Source organism: Nerophis lumbriciformis, linkage group LG11 (assembly GCF_033978685.3).
Source record: "Nerophis lumbriciformis linkage group LG11, RoL_Nlum_v2.1, whole genome shotgun sequence".
Lineage (NCBI taxonomy): Eukaryota > Metazoa > Chordata > Actinopteri > Syngnathiformes > Syngnathidae > Nerophis > Nerophis lumbriciformis.
The window spans coordinates 23,757,572-23,780,827 of NC_084558.2; the positions used below are offsets into that span (position 1 = coordinate 23,757,572).

The following is a 23,256-nucleotide window of genomic DNA, read 5'->3' on the forward strand; positions in this document are numbered from 1 at the left end:
CATAGAAGTAGGACGCACAGTTGTTGCCAGAAGTCAGAAGTGCGCTACTATGGAAACAGAAGAAGTCAGTCCCAGCAATGATTAAAATGATTAAAATACGGTAAATATTGTACATATTACATATTGTTATGAAAGTGTTTGTTACTATGTTAAGTGTAGCCTTGGAGTGTGTATATAAAACGATCAAGGGTTATGAAGTTGTTTTAGCTAACTTTAAAGGCTACAACAGTGACTCCCATTAGCCGCATCTTCTAAGCGATTTTATCATCTTTAAAATCCTACAAAATAAAATACGTGTTCTTGTCTCTCATAATGATAGTAAAAAAAAACACTACCATCGCCCCCTTGCGGTGAAAAATTATAACTGTCTTAACTTCATTCCACATGATTTGAACTTCCCAAATGTTTTGATGGAGAGTCGTGTGTTTGTTGGGAAGCAACCTTTCTGGTGAAAATAATTAACTGTCATAATTTTTGTCCACATGACCACTTTTCCAGAAATGTTATAAGGCGGGTTGGAGTGTTGGGTAGGACTTAACTGCTTGACTACTGCGCGGCCGTCATCGCCCTCTAGTGGTGAAAAACTATAATATTAATAATAATAATATCCTTACACATTTTGCAATCTTCCTGGAATTTTTAAAGGTGGGTCAAGGTGTTGGGTGGGAAAACTGCATGATTACTGCTGCACCTTTATCGACCTCTTGTGGTGAAAAATGATAACAGTCATACTTTCCTTACACATGCTCCGATCTTCCTGAAAGTTTTGAAGGCGTGTTGGGATGTGGAGTTGGACATGACCGCAAAGGTCATGCATGCTGACTCTCACGTGTTAACCCTGCGGTGCAAGGGGGGAAAGGGCCCGTTCAACACTGCTCGCAGCTTTAATTCTTCTTCTTCTATCACTTTGGACTTTCCATTTTTGAGGCCCTTAGCATTCACAAAAACTGCCCAAATTTTGCCAAGACGTCCGGTAGGGGTCTAATCAGGTATTTTAGAGGTGCCGAAATGGAACGTAAAAATTGGCTCCTTTTAATGTTGGGAAAATTGAGCCCCTCGCCCCAGAGTCACGTATTGTCATGAAAATCCCTGGAGATGTTTAGGATGCACGTTAAATTCTGAAGAACCCATATCTAAAAATTAACAGGAAGTCAGCCATCTTGGTGTCCGTTGGCTATTTTTAGGCCAAAAACAGGGTTGTACTTTAGAGACTTTGACCAAATGACTCACGGTTAAAATGTCAGATTCTAGACATATAATCTGTGTCTCAATTCGGGGGCTACATCCTTTTAAGGACCCAGCCCATTCGGTCGACGGAGTGTGGGTCCTGGCAAGAGTTCTAGCCTGGGACAGTCTAGCCTACGGAACACTTCCTGGTTACGTCAGTTGTCCCCGCCCTAACAATTACGTCACATATCTACTGCCCAGTCATGCCTTGTTGAATTAAGTTCAATTAAATTAAATGTATTGTCATTGTCACAAAGCACAACAAAATTAAGTTGAGAGCATCAACACTGCATAGTTCCATGTAAAGTGCCACAAGTTCCTAAACCCAAAAATTCCCATAAATAACAGAGTGTAAACATTTAACAGATTAACAATTAACAATTGCTTACGCCCTTGCAACATTGTAACAGATACATGAAGATGGTGACAGGGGTGCAACAATGCAAAATCCAGTTCAGAGCTATTGTTGGTGGATGTGGTTATTGTCCATGAGAGGGGGTCAAAGGAAGGTGGTGTTCAGCAGCCTTAAAGCCTGAGGATACAGATTGTTGGACAGTCTTGTTGTTCGGGCCTGTATGGACTTGTACCTTCTGCCTGAGGGCAGCAGGTGGAACAGATGATGAGCAGGGTGGTGACGGTCACACAGGATGTTCTGCAGTCTCCTCAGACAGCGAGTGGTGAAGATGGAACTTATCTCTGTAAGAGCACTTCCAATCACTCGTGGGAGTGTCTATAAGTCCGCTTTATTGGAGCTAGAAAACCACACTAAAATCTATAAGTTTCTTAACTTATGGATTTTTAGCACTTTTAGATGGCGCAGTTATAAAGGTTCACCATCAAAGGTCTGGGAATGTAAGTGCTCCAGCTTCCTCAGGTAGTAGAGGCATTGTTGGGTCTTCCCTGCTGCGGAGACAATGTGTGTGCCCCAGGACAGGTCCTACGCCACAGTCACACTCAATAATTTAAAACTGCTGACCCTCACCACCACCCACGAGCCGATTGATCTTATCTTTCATGAGCAAAACTCAAAAGATATTTAACTTTTTCTGCTATGTGAACATTGTGTGAAAATTGGGCAAGACTGGGCACCATTTTTGTATGTTTTTTCTACAATTTATTTATCTTTTGCTATGTCATTAAGTCTAAATTATGAAACACTGTTGAATATAATGATATGGTCCAGATTCCCTTAGATCAGGATCCGAGCATTTCCAAATTTGCAGCACAAAGCCATTGATGTTCCAAGTGTTGAGGAAGTGTGCAATAGGCATGCTTATAGCAGGAATGTCCACCAGAGCTCGTAAATCATTATTATTTTAATTTTTTTTTAGTTTCCTACCATAAGCCGTCAAAGGCAATTCAGAAATTTTTGCAAAAGAAAAAACACTCATTAACACAGATTTAGACCGAAATCGAAATATATTTTTTCTGTAGAGCTCTGTAAGTTCAGCTCTTTGAAAGATGAGAGCAAACACATACATGTTGCTTTCATTTTAGCGTTGAGTACCATATTTTCGGAGTATAAGTCGCACCAGAGTATAAGTCGCACCTGCCGAAAATGCATAATAAAGAAGGAAAAAAACATATATAAATTGCACTGGAGCCCGGCCAAACTATGAAAAAAAACTGTGACTTATAGTCCGAAAAATACGGTATGTATAAAACTATAATCTGGCACTTTTTTCTCTCTAAATATGTTCTGCAAATCTTTTTCAGAAAAATACCATAAACAAAATACTTATGACGACCTTACCATGCAATGCAGCGCAAGTTCAAGTAATTTTTTCATGCATTGAGAAAACATAGTGAAAAATGTAATGATTTTAATAATACATGATAACTAGGATGGGGTTTTTTAAACACGAAACCAAACATGACTGAACATTCAAAGTGTTTATAATCAATGTAAAATTCATTTGCATGATATTGTATAACAATGTGTGTGTGCGGGAGCCAAAATAATACATAATTGTAAATCAGTTGAATACACACAATAGTTTTGCCTACAAGATAGAGTTGTGGGCCAACTAAACTTGCCGTGAAAAGGCACATCTCACTCCAAAGGCTTTTGAGAGACAGTTGAGGGCTAACATAGTCCCAAAATGCAGCAAAACTGCAAACTCATCTCTGACACTTGCTATGACAATGACAATGTGCTTTTAAAAGATTAACATTTAATCTGTCTTGTATTTTTTAGGGAAATATCTACTGTGTCCGTGTGGGAGAAAATAGAAGAGCCTGATGTAGACTTCGAGGAATTTGTGGAGTTGTTTTCCAAAACAGCCGTCAAGGAGAAGAAGCAGCCACTTTCCGACACAATCACTAAGTCCAAGGCCAAACAGGTGATTTATTGCATTATTATTTTACATATTTTAAATCTTACCGCAGCCTTAATTTATGTCCATCACAACATGCATACAGCAGAGAATAAACAAAATGTCTATACTGGTTTTTGATCATTTTCTCTTAAATGTACTATACAACAGAATAAATAAAAAAAAATAAGAAAACACAACAATATTATATGAGAATGAATCGCAGCAAGACCATTCATACATACTGTATGAATTGTTAAAATATCCATCCATACATACATCTTAGCCCAGTGACGTGCAGTGAGCTTTGAGGTCGGGGAGGCACTGACCCACTAGTCAGATTTACAAACATACAGTATGATGCTAAGTCACTGACTCACAAGTCAGATTTACAAACATGACTTGCACCGGCTCAAAATCACAAAAACACACAGTATGATGCTAGAATAAAACATTTCAATACACTTAGCACAAAATTAACACAGAGCAGACACTACACCAGGGATACCTAAACTTTTTGACCTGGGGGCCGCATTAGGTTAAAACAATTCAACCCACTGTGGCGCGAGCGCAATGATGTCACGTTATCGATGGGAAAATGCATTTTTAGACAATATGATATGCCTGAGTGGCTAGGAGACACCGAGAGTAACAAGCAGTGGAAAATGGATTAGAAAGGACAGATTTAAAACAATAATATTTTTTTATAAAGAAAGAAATGTTGTTGTTTTTTAAACTTGGGAATTCCCACGGGCCGGATTTTGGACCCTGGCGGGCCGCATCCAACCCGCAGGCGGTAGTTTGGGGACCACTGAACTAGACAGTATGTCTTATCTTTACTTGTAAATGAAGTCCATTCGCCTTTCCTTCTGGACGAAGATCTCTATGACTTTGTTGTAGAAGTCCTCCTTTTTCTCTTTTTCTTTGAGTTTTAAAAGTCTTTTTCTCAATTGAGATAATTGCCACGAAATGCAAGCCCCTGTTTCCCCAAAAAGCAAGTGGCGTTTATCAGGTCTTTTAATATCTCACCATTGGCATTGTGGATGCTGATATTTAGTCTCATTTAGAGCCAGATCAATATGTGACATTCCAAACGTTTTGTAAGAAATCTGACCTTGAATGTGGGCAGATGAGCATTCATGTTTTTTGAGGCTTCTTTGCAGGTTTTTCAGATCAGTATAGCCCATTTGGGTCCAAACACGGTCACTGGTTGAGAATAAAAGGCAGAGAAATAAATAAAGACGTGTTTTGTAGCACAGCCACAAACCCATTCTTTTCCAGTATACCAATCCTTTTTAAATGAACAAGTTATTTTCTGTCCTCGGACCACACACGTTTGAATCAAATCTGGCAGCTCTGGCGTTGATCTCCCAGTATTAATGACTTCCTGCTTTGATTGAAAGTCCAGTCTTGAAAAATTCCTCATTTTAGAAATCCAATCCTCCATTTTTAGGGCGAAAAAGCGTCACAGTTTGCGGGAAGCGTAGCAGTTGCTGTCTGTTGTTTTCTTCTTCTACTTCTTAAGGGTTAACCGGTGTTGGCAGTTCATGAACTTTTGGTATATCGCCCCCTACTTTGAGGCAGAGGTACTTGCTGCCTCATGGCCTGCCTTTTCCAAGCACGCGCCCCCTCGCACGCACGCGCTCAATACACTTTGTGTGTAGCGGTGGAGGCACCACCTGTGTCTGCCTCATTTCTCGTCTGCCGCGTTATTTTGATCATGAAACATGGACTTTCCGCGATTTTGACCATGAAAATTATCAAAATATACAGGAAACACACCAAAATCACACAGAAAGCATAGACCAAAAGAGAAATATTAAAACTTATTTTATTTCATTACTTCGTTTTTGAACATCTCATGGTTAAGCCTTTTACCCCCGTCGTGGCAAGGTGAGGCACTGCCTCACTTGCCTCCCCTGACAGCACGTCACTGTTTTAGCCTATAATATCATAGGCTCCACTCTCTAATCCACTGTTTTTCAACCTTTTTTGAGCCGAGGCACATTTTTTGCGTTGAAAAAATGCGGAGGCACACCACCAGCAGAAGTCATTGAAAAACTCAGTTGACAGCAAAAAGTTGTTGTCGTAATTGTTGGATATGACTTTAAACTATAAACAACCATGCATCACTATAGCTCTTGTCTCAAAGTAGGTGTATTGTCAAGACCTGTCACATTACACCGTGACTTAATTTGAGTTTTTTGCTGTTTTCATGTGTGTAGTGTTTTAGTTTGTGTCTTGCGCTTCTATTTTGATTTATTTTTTGGTATTTTCCTGTAGCAGTTGCATGTCTTCCTTTGAGCAATATTTCCCGCATCTACTTTGTTTTAGCAATCAAGAATATTTCAGTTGTTTTCATCCTTTTGTTGATTGTCATGTCATGTTCGGATGTATTTTGTAGACGCCGTCTTTGCTCTACAGCAAGTCTTTGCTGTCGTCCAGCATTCTGTTTTTGTTTACTTTGTAGCCAGTTAAGTTTTAGTTTATTTCTGCATAGCCTTCCCTAAGCTTCAATGCCTTTTCTTAGGGGCACTCACTTTTTGTTTATTTTTGGTTAAAGCATTAGATACTTTTTTACCTTCACACTGCCTGCCGCTGTTTCCGACATCTACAAAGCAATTAGCTACTGGCTGCCACCTACTGATATAGAAGAGTATTACACGGTTACTCTGCTGAGCTCTAGACAGCACCGACCACTCAACAACAACACATCATTTGCAGACTATAATTACTGGTTTGAAAAAAATATTTTTCAAATAGGTGAAATTAGATAATCTCCCACTGCACACCAGACTGTATCTCACGGCACACTAGTGTGCCGCGGCACAGGGGTTGAAAAACACTGCTCTAATCCACTGTTTTTATTTGTTTAGGTTGTAAAGCTCCTAAGCAACAAACGATCTCAGGCTGTGGGAATCCTGATGTCTTCACTTCACCTTGATATGAAAGATATCCAACATGGTGGCTGTTTGACTTACATTTTGACTCTACATAATAACATAAATGTTTTTTTTTCTTCTCTGTGGGGTGCATGCTTACAACCTACCTTTTCAGACAATAGGGCACACTAGATTATAAAGTACACTGCCCATGAGCCTATTTTCGTAAAAAAGGCACTCCGAATTACAAGGCGCATATTATAATGATTTTTTCTACATTAAAACACTTTGGGCCTAATTTACTAAAGGTTTGCGTGTACTAAAACACATGCACACCAGATAGCACAAGCAAAGCTGATCTACTAAACGTGTGCAAAGTAGATTGCGTCTGTTGAGTAAGCAAAATAATGTGTGCAATCCATTTTGTGTCTCTGTCTTCACTATTATGCTAAATATATGCTGATCATTAAAACGGCCACAAAACTGGGAGGAGAAAATTCAAATATAGTTATTTCGCACGCGCAATGTCATTTCGTAACACTCATCAGTGTTTTGCGAGCACTATTTTGCTTTTTGCTTTTTGGCACGTGTCAGAAGGACATAGAAACTGACAGTTCCACAGGATCAGTGCTTGCGCTACGCAGACAGACGACGGACAGACGAGAATCCTCTGTACTACGTGTTTGTGTCAACATTTTGGTTGGTCGGAAAGAAAAAATATTAAATGTATCGTCTATTCTGCAATTTCCTTTTATAATTTTATAGCTGCTAGATGCCTTGCGGGGCTAATTAAAACAAATGTAATTGATGTGTTATGGTGTAGGTTGGCATTTTTCTTTTTTTTTTATGTTGTTTGTTTTTTTTATTTGGGAAATCGTATTATTATGATATAGCTCCTATAAGAGAAAAGGCGTCGTTCATTGTGCACATTTTGTAGCATTTAAGTCATTTTTTAAGCACAAATGTGCTGGTGATGTGATTCACTGCCTAGCACACAGAATTAAGTGTGAGTGCATGTTTTTTGTTGTCTAAAATGCAGAAGAAAAGGATCATGTGTCCCTTTGGTAAAAACCCTGTAAGCACGCAAAATTCTCATTTAAATAAGGCAGTCACTTTTCATTTGTACACGTAGTCGTAGTAGATCACACTCATGGTCCACGCAATTTAATTTTTGCACACCCTGTCTACCGCATGGCCCTTCCTTGTGGTCTACATAACATGTAATGATGGTTCTTTGGTCAAAATGTTGCATAGATTATGTTTTACAGACCATCTTCAAGCCGCTTTCTGAGCGTATCTTCAGGATGTGTCGTTTTGTGGGCGGTCTTATTTTTTACGTGCCTCCACTTTGACAGCGTCTTCTCGCCGTCATCTTTGTTGTACCTGTAGTTTTCAGCGCTGAGAGATGTAAGTTAAATCTGTACGCTACTTTATATTAAAAATGGCAACAGCGAAGAATGAATACCCCACAACAAGAAGATATAAAAGAAGTAGGAGCTTATTCACCCCTGCGTGGACTACAATGGTCAAAGGTCAAGGTCAAGGTAGAATTATTTCTATAGCACATTTCTGAAAGAGACTACTGCTCCAAAGTGCTGTACGAATTAAAACAGAAAAGTAAAATATTAAAAAAATAATCATCAAAATCACAATAAGCACAAAACATTCTATATAAAAAACACAGTTAATATGCATAAAAATTGTGTAAAGAAAAAAAAGGTAAAATATAAAAAATCATCAAAATCACGATAAATACAAAACACTTCTATAAAACACAGTTAAAAATGGATACAAAGAAAAAGATAAAAATGTCTATGGATATGTCCAACTCCGCTTGTGTTAAACGCCAGCGCAAATAAGTGAGTTTTTAAAGAAGATTTAAACGTATTGAGAGATGTTCCGTTTTGAGATTCAGAGGGAGAGCGTTCCAAAGTTTAGGCGGACGCTCGCAAATTTTCAGGACTTACACAGATCCCAAATACACATCAGCCGGTACCAATACATAAGAAAAGCTGGCTTTGTAAAAAATTGCAAAACAAAACGCTAGATAATGTCTCCTAATAGGTGCCATTTTGGCGTCCTTTTACACAACCCATCATAATAACTGTATATTGAGCCACAGTACGTCTGATTACAGTAGTCGCTGTAACTTCGTAGCTTACCAAAGTCTTACTAAAACATTTTGACACATTTTTGAGCGCCATGTGTAATGTTCTGTACTGTTCATGAAACGTCAAAGCTTTGGTGTTGCTTGCTCACGGGGACTTGCTAGCGTCATTTATTGAACAGGCGTCAAATTGCAGCCCACACGCATCTCATATGGCAGACTGCCATCTACTAGTCATACTTATCACTACACCATGTACCAAATAAAATTGCTTCGAGGTCAGTAAGCACAACCAGAATTGAGAGTTTGCCCATCTATGTTGTGCCATGTGTTGGCTTAGTGGTCACCCCTACACCCACAAAAAACAATCTGGCTATACCAGTGTAATGATGAATGCACTGATTCATATATCGGGGAAACAAAACAACCACTATGCCGACGCATGGGACAGCGTAGACGAACAAACTCTTCAGGCCAAGACTCAGAGAAACAGCACTCTTTTGAACATGAAAATGTACAGATTCTGGACAGGGAGGACAGATGGTACGAAAGAGGAGTGAGGGAAGCCATCTATGTCAAAGTTGAAGAAAAAAAACACATACAACACTGTACTTTCAACCATTTCCAAGAGACTCTGACAAATAACAGGAGTTAGAAACAACAACTGTTGTTGGCTTTGAGAGTAGGATTGTTTGTTTGCATTTAAGCAGTTGTTTTTCTCGATAAGGCAAAACCATCCTTGCTCAGACACACTCTCCTGGGTTTGGAGTACACATATTTGGGTTTTGGCACCAGCTGCTAGACTAGATCTGACCAATATACTGTAAGTCTAAGAGTAAATATGATCAATCTAAAATCTTTGAGCATGAACTGATGAAGTCTACTCGGATGAGAGGCGAAATATCTTCTAAGACAAACCAAACAGTCCAGTTGCGATCGATTGAATGCCCGGAGATTACAATGACCTGGATGAATGAGAACATCCATAGACAGATATTAAGTGTGCCTTATAGTCAGAAAAATGCAATACTCATCTTGTCTCCTCAATCATTTTCTTGCATTTTTCTTTTCCTGCAGCCATCTTGAATTTGGACAACACAATAGTTGACTTGGAGACCCTGCAGGCACTGTATGAAAATGTAAGTAAATGCACAAATTTTTTTAAATCTGTTATATTGGTACAAGCGGCCGAAATGAGTTTCCTCCGCCGGGTGGCGGGGCTCTCCCTTAGAGATAGGGTGAGAAGCTCTGCCATCCGGGGGGAGCTCAAAGTAAAGCCGCTGCTCCTCCACATCGAGAGGAGCCAGATGAGGTGGTTCGGGTATCTGGTCAGGATGCCACCCGAGCGCCTCCCTAAGGAGGTGTTTAGGGCATGTCCGACCGGTAGGAGGCCACGAGGAAGACCCAGGACACGTTGGGAAGACTATGTCTCCCGGCTGGCCTGGGAACGCCTCGGGATCCCCCGGGAGGAACTGGACGAAGTGGCTGGGGAGAGGGAAGTCTTGGCTTCCCTGCTTAGGCTGCTGCCCCCGCGACCCGACCTCGGATAAGCGGAAGAAGATGGATGGATGGATGGATGTTATATTGCCTAATACCATACACTTATCATACAACCAATGGCTCAACAAAAATAAAAAGTCTACCTATCTTGTTCTTAGCCAGAACAACATGAATGAAAAAGTTAATAGATATCTAGTATTTGATTTTGATAAATAGTCCTAATTACAATATGTTACTATTGTCAACAAAATATTAAACAGTGCAATTTGGTTCAAATTGACTGCAGATTTCAGTCAGAATATTTTAGTTACTGTATTTACAAACTTCAAAGTTTTTTCTAATGCCAATTTTTTCCATTCTTGCAAAATTGTGTTGTATTTTGATTTTTTTGGACTAAAGTTTGTCAGTCACTGTAGCTACATTTGTACTCTACAGAGGGCTCTGCCAGAGGAGCTGGACAAGATTGAAAAGCATGTGAAATCCACAAAAGACAAGCAGAATGCTAAACCTCTGGACAAACCTGAACAGTGAGTTGATGCCATGGCAGGGCTGTACAGTGTGAGCATTTCACTCGCATATGTGCCTACACTGCAATAAGTAGTTGATAAAAAAAGACTACACTGCAAAAAGTCAGTGTTCAAAAACAAGGAAAAAATTACAAAAATTAGGGGTGTTTTATTTGAACTAAGCAAAATTATCTGCCAATAGAACAAGAAAATTCGGCTTGTCAAGACTTTCCTAAAACAGGTAAAATTAGCTAACCTCAATGAACCCAAAAATACCTTAAAATAAGTATATTCTCACTAATAACAAGTGCACTTTTCTTGGTAGAAAATTTTTTTTGACCTTTTTGCTCAATATGTTGAAAAATATTCTTAAAATTAAGTAAATGCTAGTGACATTATCTTGACATAATGATATGCGCTTGGCATCATGATTTTTTTTTCATGCTTGAAGTAAGAAATTATAACTTTAAAAAAGTGCTTTTATACTTGTGAGTGTTGATGACAGCTTTGCATCAGTTGATATTCTAGTTTCAAGCATGTTTTACTCAATATACGTAGGTCATACAATCTCAGCAACAAGCTGTAATATCTTACTGAGCTCATTTAGGACCAAAACCCTTAAAACAATTAAAACACTCTAACATAAAATCTGCTTAGTGAGAAGAATTATCTTATCAGACAGAAAATAAGCAAATATCACCCTTATTTGAGATATTTAATCTTACTTAGATTTCAGTTTTTGCAGTGTAGAATACAAAAAATAGTGAAATGATCTATCCATGCAGCTAGTTAATTTTACTTGACAAGACATCCTAAATAAAGATTTCTATATCAAGACTTTTAAGATAGAAATCAATAATTTATGCTGAAAACAAGCATTATTCAACTTGCAATTCTTAAATGAAGTATCCTCAGGTTGTGGTCCTCCTTTCCTGTGCTATTTCCTGTGTTTTCCGTTTGTGTTTTATATGAAAAATTGTGTTAATTGTTGCTATAGCTGCCAGCCCCTACTTGACTTTGGTTTTCGGCACAAGTTACTCATTACAGGTGATTTTCAATGCTGTGCATGTTGTTTCACTTTTAATAATACAATTGTGTTATTTAAAAACATTCTATATTGCTCATACATTTTTTCTATGCTCCTATTTTTTTATTTGTTCAGGGGCACCTGTGCTACTAGTAAAAAAGCTCCGCGTACAGTCCTGCATTGTGCTTCATTACTAATAAGGACAAACATACAGAAAGTCTTGTGTCTGTGAAAAGGTGACAATGTGTATATTTTATGTTACAGGTTTCTTTACCAGCTCTCTTTGATTGCCAACTTTTCCGGACGAGTTTTTTGTATTCTTTTCCAGTCGAGCTTTTGTGAGTGCACGTCATCCATAATGAAGAAACTGGATATATTGCAACGGGTATGTCAGGTGAGTGACTCTTTCTCTCTAAGCAAAGTACATACGACCAGTGTTGGGTTAGTTACTGAAAACCAGTAACTAGTTACAGTTACTAGTTACTTTATTTCAAAAGTAACTCCGTTACTAACTCAGTTACTTACACCAAAAAGTAATGCGTTACTGTGAAAAGTAACTATTTAGTTACTTCTTTTTTTCCCCTTTTTTTTAAGGCTCCCATTAATGCCCTTTTAGCCTTCATTTCAGTACTGTTATTGCACTGGAGAATAATACAATGTGTTGATCAACTTGACATGCATTTGCATCACTGAACTCTGCTAAGCAATGTGGTCTACATACAACACACAAAGACAAAGATATGTTTCAAAGGGCCAATTTATTTCAGGCCAGAACAAATTGACAAAACTATTTTAAATAGCTGCAACATAATGGCACTTTAACTTTAACTTTAAGTAGATAGGATCTTTGATCCAAGACATAACTTACATTTAACTAAAATGTTAGTTTCTTTGTGCTTGACAAAAGAAAAGTATTGAGAATGTCTCCATGTTAAAAAACTCGACTTCTGGCTTCGCCATGATGTCTTGTTAGTTGTTATGAGAGTAGCGTATGTGTGTGTGTGTGGCCCTTTAAGATATGACAGCATGTGAGGTGAGTGACGTCAGTGAGTGAGTGGGCGAGAGAGGTGAGGGAGCGGCGACAGTAAGTGTGTGCAGGTGCTCTAGCTTGGTGGATGGCTAAATCCAATAAAGTCACAAAGTTGCAACAAACCACCGGTCTCGTCATTCACCCTCAGCTGTAAAGACCCACTGCCGGGTAAAGTGAAGGTTGTTAGCCCCGAAGACGTACATAGGCCCTGGAGTAACGTCTCCCCTGCGCTCCTCAACTGCGGTATGGGAGTCCCCCCTGCCCCCACCCACACAAAGCACGCCTTTTCTTTTCCACCGCAGCGCTGCAATAAAAGACACTCAGATCTTCTGTTTCTAGCCGATACTGCATGAAAAATAACGTAAAATAACGCAGTAACGCATCATGTAGTAACGGTAACTGAGTTACTGAATATAAAAAATAATGCGTTAGATTACTAGTTACCGCCAAAACTTTGTAACGCGTTAGTCCCAACACTGCATACGACTAAAACTCAAGTGTTAAGTCATTCTGCAAAACAGCTCCATGAGAAGTGAATCATCGCTGTAAATGTATAAGCATTTCGACAGCAACACTAAAGTCTTTTATCAGATTCTTAAATGCATGGCACAGGTCAGGTTCAAGTCCAAGTTCCTTAAGTTTCCTCAAGTCGCATGCTTTCTTGGCGATTTCAGCATGGCGTTTAGTGAGGTGCTCGTTCATGTACACATTTGTACCGTTCAGCTTTTTTCCCTGTGTCAGCAATGCCATTTTGGATTTCCTATTGGCAAGGTTCACTATGGTGACTGCAGTGGTGTTGTTGCCTCTTCTATTCAGTAAGAAGTACGAGTCAATGGAGTTAATATTGAAATTAAATCCCAGAAAGTTGACCACTTGTCGCTCTGTTGAAGCAGCAACCATGTCATCTGGTCTATTGTCAACTGCTCTTGCATAGGATCTGTCACAATGTGTTGTTGGTGACGAACCCCAAGATGCAGAGATGGCAGGCTTTGTCCAGTAAAACATGATTTAATGTTCATAAAATAAAGGTAAAAACACAAACCAGGAACTAGGAATAGCCAAAACTGAAAACAGGAACCAGCAAACAGAAAAAACTGGAAACAGCTAATGGCTAACAAGAAAACATGAAACAAAAGAGCTAGGAGAAAGCAAACTACAAATAGCTAACAGGAACAGCTTACCGCTACGACGACAGGTACAAGGACAAGTAGTAGCACGACAGGTAGTAGCTGTAACGATATCGACAGGTAGAAATGACAATAATCCAGCACTGACTGGAGTGGAAGGCAGGTTTAAATAGCAGCTGGCTGATTGACACAAGGTGTGGCCAGGTGCCAATCAGCCACAGCTGAGGGGAAGCAGCACTCAGGGAGACAATCAGGAAATAACCAAAATAAGAGCGCTGACAGGAAATGACTGAGGAAAAAACCTGACAGGATCGAGGATTGATGCGTAGCCCTGTAATGATGATGTCATTCTGTCAAGTAAACTGATCCATTTCCACTTTGATGTTTTCCAAAACACGGATATTCCCCAGATTGGTGATATTTTGTTGACTGGCATTGAGCTGTTGTGTTAATGCAGCCATTTCCTCCCTTTAGTTCTTAAATTCAGTGTTATCTAGTAGCACCTGTTGCCACAATGCTTCTATCTCCACTTGAATGTTCTCCACAACACTGCTAATGTCCCAATGGTTGTTGTCTTGCTGCTTGGCATTCAACTGTTGGCGCAATGTTGCATTCTCCTCTTTCAGCTTCTCCACTTCCTGTTTTAATGCTGTGTTGTCTTCAGTGTTGGGTTAGTTACTGAAAACCAGTAACTAGTTACAGTTACTAGTTACGTTATTTCAAAAGTAACTCAGTTACTAACTCAGTTACTTACACCAAAAAGTAATGCGTTACTGTGAAAAGTAACTATTTAGTTACTTATATTTATATATTTTTTTTTTAATTTGTTTTAAGGCCCCCTTTAATGCCCTTTTCGCCTTCATTTCAGTACTGTTATTGCACTGGAGAATAATACAATCTGTTGATCAACTTGACATGCATTTGCATCACTGAACTCTGCTAAGCAATGTGGTCTACAAACAACACACAAAGACAAAGATATGTTTCAAAGGGCCAATTTGTTTCAGGCCAGAACAAATTGACTAAACTATTTTAAATAGCTGGAACATAACATACATAAGTAACAAACTGCATAATAACAACATAGCTGTAAACCAAGGAAGGCACACACTACATACACAAAGCCTAACCAGGCGTTTTTTCTCTCTCAAGGAATTCTGAAATAAAATCATGTCTGAAGCCCAGAACACACTACACATTTCCCCAGTTTTAGTTTAGAGATAAGGAAAGATTGGCCTGGCCCACTAGCATCCCTCTTTATGTTTGTGAACTTTATAGTCTATACATTTAGAGTGATGTGATAATCAAACACTCTAGAAGTCTAAAATGAAAGAGCAACAGTATATAAGAGAATTGACAGTGCGCAGTGCCTCGTTAAAATTCAGCCGCTGTTGCATAGGAGGTGAAGTGTGTCTCTCTTTCCTAGTTTCGTCGAAGTATGTTGCTTTTGTAGATGTTTTAGCAGATTTGAATTGCTAGGATAGGATCTTTGATCCAAGACACAACTTACATTTAACTAAAATGTTCTTCGCTTTGTGGTCGACAAAAGAAAAGTAGTGAGAATATCTCCATGTTAAGAAACTCGGCTTTGGGCTTCGCCATGTCTTGTTAGTAAACACAAACACGCCCCCTCCCACACACACACATACACACAGACAGCACGTGGCGCGCCTCTTCCTTGTCGCCTCTTCCTCAGCGCTCCAATAAAACACACTCAGATCTTTTCAGTTTGTAGCTGATACTACATAAAAAAAACGTAAAATAACGCAGTAACGCATCATGTAGTAACGGTAACTGAGTTACTGAATATAAAAAATAACGCGTTAGATTACTATTTACCGCCGAAAGTAACGGCTTTACAGTAACATACTTTGTAACGCTTTAGTCCCAACACTGGTTGTCTTCACTGAGAATCTTAATTTCGTCTCTGAACTTTGTTAATTCCATTATATCATTACGAATATCTACTCTCTCTCTGATAATCTGTTCTTGGAGATTTGAGACATCTTTTTGTACACCGTTCATGTTCGTGGAGATTGTTGACATTGCCTTGTACCTCATTTACATAGTTTTGTCGAGTTCCTATTAATACTTTTAAGTGTGGTTCTACCTCTGGTAATGCTGTAATGGTCCGTTGACGACTTCTTGTCGTGCTCATGGTTGTTGGTGTTGTTAGAGCTGTGTCAGCCTTTCTTGTAGCTCACATGTGTGGTCAGAAGCGCTTAAAATATGTCCAACTCTTTCGGTTTTGTTGTTTAGCTTTGGCTTGCTAGGCACTCATGGAAGGTCAGTCCATTGCCCTTAATCAGTTTATTTCTGCAGATGGCATGAGCACACTGCCTTGGTATCTTTTTTTCTGGATATTTCACTTTCAAAATAATCTGGCATCTTTTCTTTTGTATAAGCGAGTGTGTTTTCAAATCATGGCAAACTCGGTACTAGACAATGAAGACAACTCTTTTTGGACAAATGAGGGTTTGCAACTTTTTTTTTTTTGAAGCTGAAAATACTGAGGATAACCTCCTGCTTCTAGAAGCATACACGAAGGAAGGGTGAAACGTTGGAGTTGACAGAAGCCGAACGAGTGAGGTCGGCTTGAATTGACTGTGAAAATGTGGAACTTGGAGCCAAGCTCTTTCAACACAAATGGAGTGCTTACCCAAATAAACCGGAAAAAAATGTCCCCTGCCAGCTGGACCAAACACACAACTGTTCATCGAGTGAGTCACAACTTAATATTGTACATAATACACGCAGCACGTCATGCGTGTTATTAAAACTACAGTACAGACGCAGTGTTGTAATGCACAACACAATGCGATAGTGTCCTATCACATTGTGTTGTGCATTACAAACTCAAACGCGTATTGTGCTGACGTAGAAGCTAGCTTATCTCTTGCCAGAGCTAGCTTTTACGGCTAATACCGATGTGTTACTACGCTAGAAAAATAGTTTCTCAGTGTTTGCTCTTACAATAACAATGTCGCTACAGCTTGATTATTATACAGGTTACTGAATATAAATGAAGTATTGTTGACATGTCATTTTTAAAGTGATTTAGAAGTAGACTTGATTGCTCCCATTAGCTACATTGCTAGTCACCAAGAATGAGCCGATTTTTACATGTTAACACTGCAAAAAAACAAACTCTAGCCTCCTCCTCAAGGGGTGGATGCCAGACGTCTCCAGAGTGGCCCACAGACGCAAGGGATGGGTGGTAGGGAGCTTGAGGAGGAGTAGAAGTAGTCCGGCTATGATGGCCCACTCAGCAGCGTGGGCCATCACCAGGCTGACTATTTCATCTGCTCTCTGGCAAAATGCAGTTGAAATCTTCTTTCATCATCACTATTTTCAAATTCATATATGAGATAGGCTCCAGTAAGGGACAAGCGGTAGAAAATGGATGGATGGATTATCATTAGAGATGTCCGATAATATTGGACTGCCGATATTATCGGCTGATAAACGCTTTAAAATGTAATATCGGAAATTATCGGTATCGGTTTCATAAAGTAAAATGTATGACTTTTTAAAACGCCGCTGTACGGAGTGGTACACGGTCGTAGGGAGAAGTACAGAGCGCCAATAAACCTTAAAGGCCCAATCACAAAATATTTACGGCTTTTCACACACACAAGTGAATGCAACGCATGCTTGGTCAATAGCCACACAGGTCACACTGAGGATGGCCGTATAAACAACTTTAACACTGTTACAAATATGCGCCACACTGTGAACCCACACCAAACAGGATTGACAAACACATTTCGGGAGAACATCCGCACCGTAACACAACATAAACACAACAGAACAAATACCCAGAACCCCTTGCAGCACTAACTCTTCCGAGCATGTCCCAAATTCCAAGCTGCTGTTTTGAGGCATGTTAAAAAAAAATAATGCACTTTGTGACTTCAATAATAAATATGGCAGTGCCATGTCGGCATTTTTTTCCATAACTTGAGTTGATTTATTTTGGAAAACCTTGTTACATTGTTTAATGCATGCAGCGGGGCATCACAACAAAATTAGGCATAATAATGTGTTAATTCCACGATGGTGAGGGGTTTGAACCACTATTGTTCGGTTGATATCGGAATCTGTAATTAAGAGTTGGACAATATCGGAATATCGGATATCGGCAAAGAAGCCATTTTCGGACATATCTAATTATCATCAGTGTCCGTCATTAGTTTCGATTGTTATCCATTTTTTTCAAGGTGGTGATGAATATGTCCATCCAAATATGTCCCATTAATGAACAGATTTCACAGTCAGGTCACAACATGCGGTAGGTGGAAAAAAAGGACGGAATATGTCCCATCCACAAACAGTCATAATCAATATCTAAAAAATTGCAGGTCTAAAAATCATTATATGTCTGTTGTTTCATCACTTCCCCAAAAATATTTGTCCTGTCAAAGAAATACATACATTATACAGTATAAGGCTTCCCATTGCCCTTCTACTTTGTTCATTCAGCTTGTCAATTTAGCTTGATTAAAACTTTGCAGTTTCTAGTCCAAGTTGCCCTGATCTTGGTTTTTGTTGTTGTTGTTTTTTCAGTATGCATTCCTCGCCAGCAAGTTCTGTGTTTGTTTTTGTTTGTTGCTTAATTGTTCAGGTCCAGCAATCAGTGCAAAATTGTCACTGTTGACAATGTAGATCGATGTGTGTAGGCAAGAAGAACGGGCAAAATGGATTTGAGTTTGAGTTTGAGTTTGAGTTTATTTCGAACATGCAAGCATACAACATGATACATCATAATTTCCAGTTTCTCTTTTCAACATGTTCGAAAAGGAGTAGGAAGAAGCAGAGCTTATTTAATCCTACCCCTTTTCTTTTACATAACAGTTGCTAAAACTTTTTGTTCACTTCCTGTTCACAATTTATTCCCAAATATCCATAAGTAATCACAATAAAAATAGATAAATAATAATAATTTAATAATAATAATTGGTGAAGTAAGTCATATGTCATATGATGAGATAAGTAAGATTATTTTGAGAATGAATGAATGAATAGATGGATGAAATAAAATGAGAATGTTTGTCATGGTTCTTCTTCTTTGTACTTTGTAAACACTTTAAGTTTGAAGAGTTTCTTGAAGCGGATCATATTAGTACATTGTTTGATTGCTTTGCTTAATCCATTTCGTAATTTAATTCCACATACTGATATACTGAAGGTCTTAAGTGTTGTACGTGCATACAAATGTTTTAAATTAAATTTTTCTCTAAGATTATATTCCTCCTCTTTTTTTGAGAAGAATTGTTGTATATTCTTGGGTAGCAGGTTATAGTTTGCTTTGTGTATAATTTTAGCTGTTTGCAAATTCACTATGTCATGGAATTTCAGTATTTTTGATTTAATAAATAAAGGATTTGTATGTTCTCTATATCCAACATTATGTATTATTCTAACTGATCTTTTTTGTAACACGGTTAGTGAATGAAGTGCACTTTTGTAGTTATTTCCCCATATTTCTACACAGTAACTCAGATATGGTAACACTAGCGAGCAGTAGAGAATATGAAGTGATTTATGGTCTAGAACATGTTTTGCTTTATTCATTATTGATGTGTTTCTCGCTACTTTATGTTGTATATTTTTTACATGAGATTTCCAGTTCAATTTATCATCAATCATTATACCTAGAAATTTGGTTTCATTTACTCTTTCAATTCCCACAGTAGTTGGGGACATTTATTGACAGATTCAAACTTTTAAAACCCAAACATGTTTTTAACGATAGTAAGAGACGACCATTTCATATTTCAATCTAACCAATGAAATATGCATGCCAGAACTTTTCTGTTCCGTTAACAAGTACTGTGCCTCTTGTCAAGGTGTTGCAGGAGAGTGAAAAGGTGAAACAGGTCCTAGGTCTAGTCCTGGCTTTTGGAAACTTCATGAACGGAGGAAATCGCACAAGAGGCCAAGCTGATGGTTTCACCCTGGACATTCTTCCTAAACTCAAAGATGTCAAAAGCAGCGTGAGTAAAGACAAAGACATTTTATATAAAAGTAAAAAAACATAAGCATAGGCACAGTTTGTACAGCACAATCTGATTTTTTTTCATAAGATGGTTATTATCAGTCAAAATAGTAATGTTAGTACTTTTAAGGTTTGTCAAACCATGGCATTGGTCTTGTCCAAGTGGAGCCTTGTACCAGATGATGTTAGGTGAGAGTCGGGTACACCGAGTACAAGAAACATGACTAGGGGTAGATTTAGGCTTGTATGAGAATGTATAAAAAAAATAGCATGTACAAATAAAATGCTGCTTTTTTCAAAATGACAAAAAGACAAAAAGCACTGGATTACACTTACAAATCTAAAAGTGTAATTCAGATTTTTTAAAGAACTAACATTTTTGTCTTCAAGATTGTTTGGATTCTTATGTACGTTATCTTGCTATCATTCACTTTCTTTGTACCATTACTTTACTGATCGTAAGCTAACATTTGGCGTCAGGCATTCTTCCAGCATCTTTTCAGTTGTTCTGCATCTCACAAACGTTCTTCTTTGTGATCCAAACACCTCAAACTTGGATTCATCCGTCCACAACACTTTTTTCCAGTCTTCCTCTGTCCAATGTCTGTGTTCTTTTGCCCATCTTAATCTTTTTCTTTTATTGGCCAGTCTCAGATATGGCTTTTTCTTTGCCACTATCTGCCATGAAGCCCAGAATCCCGCAGCCGCCTCTTCACTGTAGATGTTGACACTGGTGTTTTGCCGGTACTATTTAATGAAGATGCCAGTTGGGGACCTATGAGGCGTCTGTTTCTCAAACTAGAGACTCTAATGTACTTATGTTCTTGCTCAGTTGTGCAACGCGGCCTCCCACTTCTTTTTCTACTCTGGTTAGAGCTTGTTTGTGCTGTCCTCTGAAGGGAGTAGTACACACTGTTGTAGGAAATCTTCAATTTCTTAGCAATTTCTCGCATGGAATAGCCTTCATTTCTAAGAACGAGAATAGACTGTCGAGTTTCAGATAAAAGTTCTCTTTTTCTGGCCATTTTGAGCGTTTAATTGACCCCACAAATGTGATGCTCCAGAAACTCAATCTGCTCAAAGGAAGGTCAGTTTTGTAGCTTCTGTAACGAGCTAAACTGTTTTCAGATGTGTGAACATGATTGCACAAGGGTTTTCTAATCATCAATTAGCCTTCTGAGTCAATGAGCAAACACATTGTACCATTAGAACACTGATGTGATAGTTGCTGGAAATGGGCCTCTATACACCTATGTAGATATTGCACCAAAAACCAGACATTTGCAGCTAGAATAGTCATTTACCACATTAGCAATGTATAGAGTGTATTTCTATAAAGTTAAGACTAGTTTAAAGTTATCTTCATTGAAAAGTACAGTGCTTTTCCTTAAAAAATAAGGACATTTCAATGTGACCCCAAACTTTCGAACGGTATATATATATATATATATATATATATATATATATATATATATATATATATATATATATATATATATATATACATTGCTTTTTTTAATCCATTTTGACATTTAACATTGTCACATTATCGATGGGAAAATTCATTTTTAGACAATATGATTGCCTGAGCGGCTAGGAGACACCGAGAGTAACAAGCGGTAGAAAATGGATTAGAAAGGAAAGATTTTTAAAAAATTAAAAAAATTAAAAATAAAATAAAATAAAATAAACTTTTTTTTTAACTTGGGACTTCCCGTGGGCCGGATTTTGGATGCTGGGGGGGCCGCATCCGGCCCGCGGGCCGTAGTTTGGGGACCCCTGGTTTACAGTCTTCACAAGCATGCGGCTGTGCGTGCCACTCAACTGCTGAAGGGCTTCTTCTTCAGGGGAAGCTCAGGTAGGCTGTAAAATCATGCGACTTTACATAGCTGCTGCCTCTCTGTTGGACTCTGTTACTACACATCACTTCAGAGAAGTGTCCCCCCGCCCCCTTAAAAGTAAAATTAGGATTCAAGGCTTTACATAAAACCTCTGGGGCTTGAGCCCAAGTAGTCATGAGCTGACATGACTGTAAAATTACAACAACACAATACAACATCTTGCAAAACAGACCATGGTTATATGTAAATCTGTTTTACACAAGTTATGGTTATGTTTTTTATTTATTTCGAACTTTTATACAGTTATAATATGGTATTATATTTATATTGTAATTCCAATTTCACATCACAACATGTTTGAAAATAAGTAGGAAGAAGCAGAGGTTATTAAATCCTACCCCTTTTCCATTTCATAGCAATGTTTTACACATTTTTTGTTCACTTCCTGTGCTCAATCTGTAACACACATTTTTTGTTTAAAGTATTCATGAATTAATAGTTAGGTTGTGATTCACATAATTAGATGAATAATATCTCATTTTCAAAAAGGTTCAAGATGTATATTAGTATTAATTTTATACTTTGTAAACACTTTGAGCCTGATCTAATAGAATCCAAGTATCAATCAATCAATCAATCAATGTTTATTTATATAGCCCTAAATCACAAGTGTCTCAAAGGGCTGCACAAGCCACAACAACATCCTCGGTACAGAGCCCACATAAGGGCAAGGAAAAACTCACCCTAGTGGGACGTCGATGTGAATGACTATGAGAAACCTTGGAGAGGACCACATATGTGGGTAACCCCCCCCCCCCCCCTTTGGGGAGACCGAAAGCAATGGATGACGAGTGGGTCTGACATCACTGTGCATGATAGTGGCTGTTTCGAACTGGCTGAACATCCCTTTCACTAAACGCTGAAATATACTTTACTCTCGTGTCATGGAGCTTCCATCCCCTCAGACGGCGTCTTGATTCAATTATAACTCCCTGACTTGTAATTACCCTCCATGACAGTGTCTCCCGAAGGAGCAACCACATCTGTTGTTGACTAGATATTTGGTGTCTGTAGAAGTCGCGCACTCGCGGTCCCACTGATACATACGCCAGATACGGCAGGTGTGCAGAGTTGACAAAGGTTTAATGGTTGTTTCCACAAGCTCATCAGACAAAACGTTTTTTCCGGACTTTTCAGTCTCTCCAATACTCCTCTTCCTCCTGCACTTGGCCGCTCCCTGTTAAAGACAACAGATGATTAGATTAACACGTACCACCTGTGAAATCTAATCACATGCCAGCTGTGTCTCGCCGTCAGCGCATGCCACACCCCTATCCGATGGTGCTCGTCCTCAGCACCATAGACAGCGGCGTTGACCTCTGCCCCTGCAAACGCGCTGGCCACACCTCCCTCCACAGTGTTGTTTACTATTTAGTGAGTACCGTATTTTTCGGACTATAAGTCGCAGTTTTTTTCATAGTTTGGCCGGGGGTGCAATTATACTCAGGAGCGACTTATGTGTGAAATTATTAACACATTAGCGTAAAATATCAAATAATATTATTTAGCTCATTCACGTAAGAGACTAGACGTATAAGATTTCATGGGATTTAGCGATTAGGAGTGACAGATTGTTTGGTAAACGTATAGCATGTTCTATATGTTATAGTTATTTGAATGACTCTTACCATAATAT

The 23,256-nt window shown here is 38.7% G+C and overlaps 1 protein-coding gene across 2 annotated transcripts in view; it reads left to right on the top strand.

The window, feature by feature from the left end:
* Window positions 1–23,256, top strand: part of fmn2b (formin 2b) — a 75,583-nt gene that overhangs the window by 34,670 nt on the left and 17,657 nt on the right. For both annotated transcript variants that reach the window (XM_061967045.2, XM_061967046.2), the window contains exons 7-12: window positions 3,425–3,569; window positions 6,419–6,506; window positions 9,609–9,670; window positions 10,467–10,558; window positions 11,829–11,958; window positions 19,571–19,717. In XM_061967045.2, coding sequence (XP_061823029.2) covers window positions 3,425–3,569; window positions 6,419–6,506; window positions 9,609–9,670; window positions 10,467–10,558; window positions 11,829–11,958; window positions 19,571–19,717 — 664 coding nt within the window. The remainder of the gene's footprint in view (window positions 1–3,424; window positions 3,570–6,418; window positions 6,507–9,608; window positions 9,671–10,466; window positions 10,559–11,828; window positions 11,959–19,570; window positions 19,718–23,256) is intronic.